This window comes from Epinephelus moara, chromosome 9 (genome assembly GCF_006386435.1).
Source record: "Epinephelus moara isolate mb chromosome 9, YSFRI_EMoa_1.0, whole genome shotgun sequence".
Lineage (NCBI taxonomy): Eukaryota > Metazoa > Chordata > Actinopteri > Perciformes > Serranidae > Epinephelus > Epinephelus moara.
In genome coordinates this window covers 19,910,227-19,916,226 of record NC_065514.1, presented here as the reverse complement: position 1 = coordinate 19,916,226, position 6,000 = coordinate 19,910,227, and the positions used below count along the sequence as shown (strand labels likewise).

General features: G+C 42.8%; 1 protein-coding gene across 1 annotated transcript in view; it reads right to left on the bottom strand.

Annotated features, from left to right (window-relative positions):
• The window catches only part of lrrc75bb (leucine rich repeat containing 75Bb), a 46,463-nt gene extending 43,149 nt beyond the window's left edge, over positions 1 to 3,314 (bottom strand). Inside the window, exon 1 of the mRNA XM_050053027.1 lies at positions 2,813 to 3,314. Coding sequence (XP_049908984.1) covers positions 2,813 to 3,094 — 282 coding nt within the window. The 5' untranslated portion in view covers positions 3,095 to 3,314. The remainder of the gene's footprint in view (positions 1 to 2,812) is intronic.
• Between the last annotated feature and the right edge of the window lie 2,686 nt (positions 3,315 to 6,000).

Below are 6,000 nucleotides of genomic sequence, written 5' to 3'. Positions count from 1 at the left end.
GCCACTGACTGCTCTTGTCCTGTCCTCTCCCTCTTCTTTCTCTCCTGTCCTGACTATCACTAAACTCTGAGCTTAATCATTAGCTTTTAGCTTAGCAGCACTCGTAAGTTAGTAGGCTTTTGAACAATGTAGGAGAAATGTTGCAGACAGTTTATATTATCAGCCTGGGCCTGGGGCTTGTTGTAACAGTAAATGGGATGTGTTGTAACTTGTGTAGGTTAAACTGTGTCTGTGTGAGTGTACATCTTACCCTGCGATGCGCGATGTGGGCAGCGGTTCCAGCCACATGCTGCTACTGCTGCCAAGCAGCCCTGCCCGTTGGAAAGAGTGTGGGATATACCACTACTAGGAATGGGAGGGGGGGACTAAATCTTTTAAGATTTAAATTGCACATTATTGCGCGATTATAATGAGCACTGCTTACATTGTGCTTTCAATAAATACTACTGCATAGTTCAAAAATTATTAATTGTGTCTCAAATGATTCTAGGGGGATACAGCTTTACTGAAGGGGGAGTCATGTCCCCCCTGTCCCCCCTGGGATTTCCGCCCCTGCACCGTACTGTCTCTTTATACGTCCATGGCCTTTCCCCAGCCCAGTGGCAAAAAGAAAATGTTCGTATTGTAGGTTTCTAAAAACCACAGATACGTTACATTTGAATGTTTTGTACACAGCATATTGACATTTCTATAGTGACGTAGTACATGAGCTGATTTTGTCAGCAGGAGGTGGAGGGGATGGTGGATGGCATGATACCTGGGTGAGACGGCTGCCAAGCTGCAGATCACTACAGACCACTATTCAAGACCAACAAACAACCGCACCAGTTGTTTTTGGGTAACCCTTCACAGCATTTCCACCTGCGTTTTAACACAGAACTTGGGTGATTTTAGTGGCCCTTCACAGCGTTTCCTAGCGATGTTTGAACCAGCAAACCATGGTGTCTTTTACCAACACGTTCCTGCTTTCCAAGATGCGGGTGTTTAAAACCAAACATGACTTTTTATTAACCATAACCAAGTTGTTTTTGTGCCTAAACCTAATCACACTTTTACCACAGCATTGTTGAGAAATCTTTAATTTCTTTGTATCTGCTACAAAATAATGTACAAATGGAACGTATCTGTGGTTTGCAGCAACGTACAATGCCAACATTTTTTCTGGTGTGTGGATTGCCTTTCCCCTGTCCTGTGCACGAATACGAATGCCCCCTGTTGCTGATTGGCTGGATTGGACCGTGCCACCTTCTTTGTTTGCCATTTACAGAGCCAGGCCTGTGTATGACCACCAGATTTCTTCAGCATACACACAAATCAAAATGTGAGGAGATCTTCTCAGAATTTGACAAAAAGTGCACTGGATTAGAATCACTGACTGCACCTTTAAATGCAAGAAATAAACATACCTATAGTTGGGGGCTATGACGCTGTCAACAAAGAAGTGTTTGCACAAAGCCGTGCAACAGGGGAGTGGACGGGTTAGTGTTGTTTAAATGGTAAATGGATCTGCACTTGTACAGCGCCTTTCTAATCTTCTGACCACTTAAAGCCACCTGCCACCTGCTACTCAGTTTTTAACACACTCACACACTGATGAAAAAGCCATCGGGTTCAGTATCTTGCTCAAGGATGCTCCGACATGCAGACTGGAGGAACTGGGGATTGAATTGCTGATCTTCTGATTAGTGGACGACTCGCTCTGAGCCACAGCTCCCCCACAAAACCACATCAGAGTATCAAGTGAGTTTGCAAAAGTGCTTCTTCCTATGTGGATTTACATATTTAAAAAAAAAAACATCTCATGCACATTTCAAACCTTCACACGGGAAACAGTGAACAATAGCAGAAAAGGAGAACAGACATGGCTTTCCACTCACTTGTGTTATTTACATAATATTTCCTTTTGCACCCTTAACTCTGAGACAGACCTTGTTACCAAGAGGCCACAGGCTAGCATATCATTTGTTTAAAAAAGACCCAATCCCAGTCATTCACTTAAGATCACAAAGTTTGTCACAGTAGAAACAGAGGCAGCCAAGTCTTCCTGGTGTATTTTAAAGGGCGGACATATAATGCACTCAGTGTTCTGTGTTGTTTGGAGCTGATTGAATATTCAGAGCATGAACCGGCTGGCTCTGTAGCCATTCCCTTTCAGACGAAACAGGTGGTTGTTGATTTAAACCAGCGTCTCATTATAAGTGCTTCTTTTTTTCCTCAGGAGTATTAAAAGGAGGTGACAGAGGATACAGCGTTTATGTCCTCACTGGGAAGCTTTTATGAGAACTTGCAAAAAGTAGATGATGAAATGACTTTAACTTTAAAAAGATATGTTAACACACTGATACCTGCAGATATGAGCACTCCATGAAAAGTGGGATTTTCTCCAGTGGGTGCCATCAGTTTTAATATAGCTGGGCTTTTGCTGGTTATATACAGCAGGGAAGTCCAAAAATACCCATGTATGTAAAGCTCTGTGTACATAACATATAGGAAGTGTGTCAGATTTATTGAAGTAAGGACACAAGTGAATAAACTGCTGTGATTTACATATTTTAAAGCATCTGCACATAGATTATCACATGAACTTGTTTCTCAATAATATAAAATCAACAGGCCTATATGACATGCAGATAAAACAAAATAAAGTGCATTTTGACACATGAATGTCAGAAAACTTTTTGCCCACGTGCTTATCACCAAAACCCACTCACAGCAATTAAACCACATTTCCTGCTGTAATAACAGCGCGAGAATAAAGTACAGCCGAACAAACTCAGCGCATCCATGATCCATAACAATGCCAGCCTTTTACCTTCCTCAGCAGTTTGAGCACTTCGGCTGCTTGCTCCATCTTCTGCTCCCGGAGAAGCCTCTGGATTTCCCGGATCCAAGCCACCCGTCTGACATATGGGCTGTGGTTGGTTTTCCGCAGCATCCCCGGGAGCTTGTCGGACTTGAGCATCAAGGAGGTAAACAAGAAGTCCCCGCCGCCACTTCTTTCGCCCTCTCCCGGGGTGTCATTCCTCTGGCGTCTCCTCTTGGGCAATTTGGTTTCTAAATCGAGACTTCTCTGTCTGGTCAACTTAGAGCCCATCACTCCTGAGAGGATGTGTCGGTGGTGGTGGTGGATGTGGTGGTGAGAGGGATTTCACAACATGAAGCCAAAACATCACACTTAACTTGCTTCTCTCTGTAAAATAGTGTCTCAAAGTTTCAAGGCTACTCTGCACTGTAACGCAGCATCCTCGTTATAATAATAACAACGTGTGCCCGGTCTCTCCGTCGTCCCCTGACTGCTCGCATCCGTCCATGGACTAGTGCCTGAGCACTCTGGCATCCTTTGCTCTACTCAGAGCTGGTGCGCTCCTCAGCCAATCAGATCGTGATTCTCGGCACAGCCTGAGAGTGAGAGTCACGTCGGAAACTGAGCTCGGCTTAGTTTTCTCGCTGAGGACCCCCACATCATAACGCACAGGTTGTTTATGTGACTCTGAGTCAATCAGACAAAGTGGACTCGTTTAATCCTGTGTTATTGTGCTGTGGGGTCTTATGTAACAATTTCATAATACTGTAATATGAAAATGTGATAGACAGACAGATAGATAGATAGATAGATAGATAGATAGATAGATAGATAGACTGTTCTTTTGCATAAATGAACAATTAATATAGGAACAAATGATAAGTGCAGGACAGAGAAAAGAGAGTCCCAACATTTGAACATTAAAACAATATAGGTTTTACAACCATGGGCGGATTATGAGAAAGTAAGCCCCTGGGCAGAGATATGCAAAAGGCCCCACCACCTCTCCTACATCATCACATATTGATGTTTGGTCATGGACCTCCCATATCCAGATACAATGAGAAAGGTTCCCTGGGTGCGTTGGTTGTTGATGTTCTGGGATGCCGTGTCAAGTTCTGCCTGTTACATGCCTTGTCTTCTTTCAAAATACACTTCCGTTTTCACAGGGAATTTACCGTTTACATACTGTCTCTTTCAAAATTAACGCACCGCGTCAGTACAACAACGCAAATTGACCTTTTTTTCTCCAACAACTAATACACGTGGTTAGGTTTAGGCGACAAAAACACGTGGTTAGGTTTAAGCGACAAAAGCACGTGGGTAGGTTAAAGCAACAAAAGCATGTGGTTAGGTTTAGGCAACAAAAGCATGTGGTTAGGTTTAGGCGACAAAAGCATGTGGTTGGGTTTAGGCGACAAAAGCACGTGGTTAGGTTTAGGCGACAAAAACACGTGGTTAGATTTAGGCAACAAAAGCATGTGGTTAGGTTTAGGCGACGAAAACACGTGGTTAGGTTTAGATGACAAAAACACGTGGTTAGGTTTAGGCAACAAAAGCATGTAGTTAGGTTTAGGCAACAAAAGCACGTGGTTAGGTTAAAGCAACAAAAACACGTGGTTAGGTTTAGGCGACAAAAACACGTGGTTAGGATTAGGCGACAACAACACGTGTTTAGGTTTAGGTGACAAAAGCACGTGGTTAGGTTTAAGCAACAAAAACGTGGTTAGGTTTAGGCAACAAAAGCACATGGTTAGGTTCAAGCAACAAAAACACGTGGTTAGGTTTAGGCGACAATAACACGTGATTAGGTTTAAGCAACAAAAACAAGTGATTAGGTTTAGGCAACAAAAGCACCTGGTTAGGTTAAAGCAACAAAAACACGTGGTTAGGTTTAGGCAACAAAAACGCGTGGTTAAGTTTAGGCGACAATAGCATGTGGTTAGCTTTAGGCGACAAAAGCACGTGGTTAGGTTTAGGCGACAAAAGCATGTGATTCGGTTCCTGACAAAAGAACAAGGTTTGGCTTAAGAATTTTACAGGACGTGAAAGTTGGTGTTTGTTGGACCCATCCACCACCACTCCCACCCTCCCTTCTCAGATTTTCACTGCCGTAACTTTCGTTTTTATCCCACCGCGTTTCCCCCTGACGCTGCTGAGCGTGGTTAAACTATAACAACAACTAGCCAAGTATCATGCCAACGTTAAAGCACAGCTTTTTCGTCAGTGTCTGATGCTGCAAGTCACTGCCCAAACACCAGATTTTGACAACTTCGGAGTGAGACTGGGTTGTTTTAACAGAGATTTTGTTGTACGGCTGCTCCACAGTCTCTTCTTTGTGGTGCTTTTGCATTTTTCTCATTTTTCTTTTTCTTCAGTGTAGTTTTAGAAAGCATGCTGGCATTGCAGAAGCAAAGGAGGCGTGACTGGTGTGTCATCTAATACAACGGCATCTGCATCTAGTTTGACACACCCTACTGGGTGTTTCATTGGATAGCATTACATTTTTAATGATATTTATATTGATTTGTCCAGCATCTCAGGTTGGAATATATATGCAGTCTATGATTCATGATTCATTATTGCTTGTTGCAGGTGGAGGCTCATTTGGTGAACTGGAAGAACTTGTATCATTAAGATATTCATGAACTTGGTTAGTTTAAAATTTATGCTCACCATAATCTTGGGTGCTATTTTTCCTGAGGTTTTGGGATACAATGTACAATACTTAAGGACAGGTAAGTAGCCATTCAGCAGTCTGCTAATGCTGAGTATAAAACACTGAAACTCCCCTGTTTAAATTGCAAAGTAGCCTCCAACTAAAGTGCATCTATCAGCTATGCAGACTGCATGAGCTAAACTTTTGGGTGTCCATTAAATAAGGAACAGTATTGATCAAGCCCAGACTGATGCGCTGGTAGACAGATTTAATCAGATACTGAGAAACATGACCTGTAACTGTGATCAGTAGAGAGGCCTTGACAATCTAAAACAAATGGATTAGTCATGATACATCTTTAAAGAGAAACAAACTGGCAGCTGACCTCCATGAGTTTAACTTGTCTATCTTGCTGCAGTGATGTATATGTGTACTCCTGAGTGTGGCTACAGGTGCAACAGAGTGCACTGCTCACAGTGATTTTAGAAGGGAACCAGACTTGATATTTCAACCAGAGAGGCCATAGAACTGCTTTTAG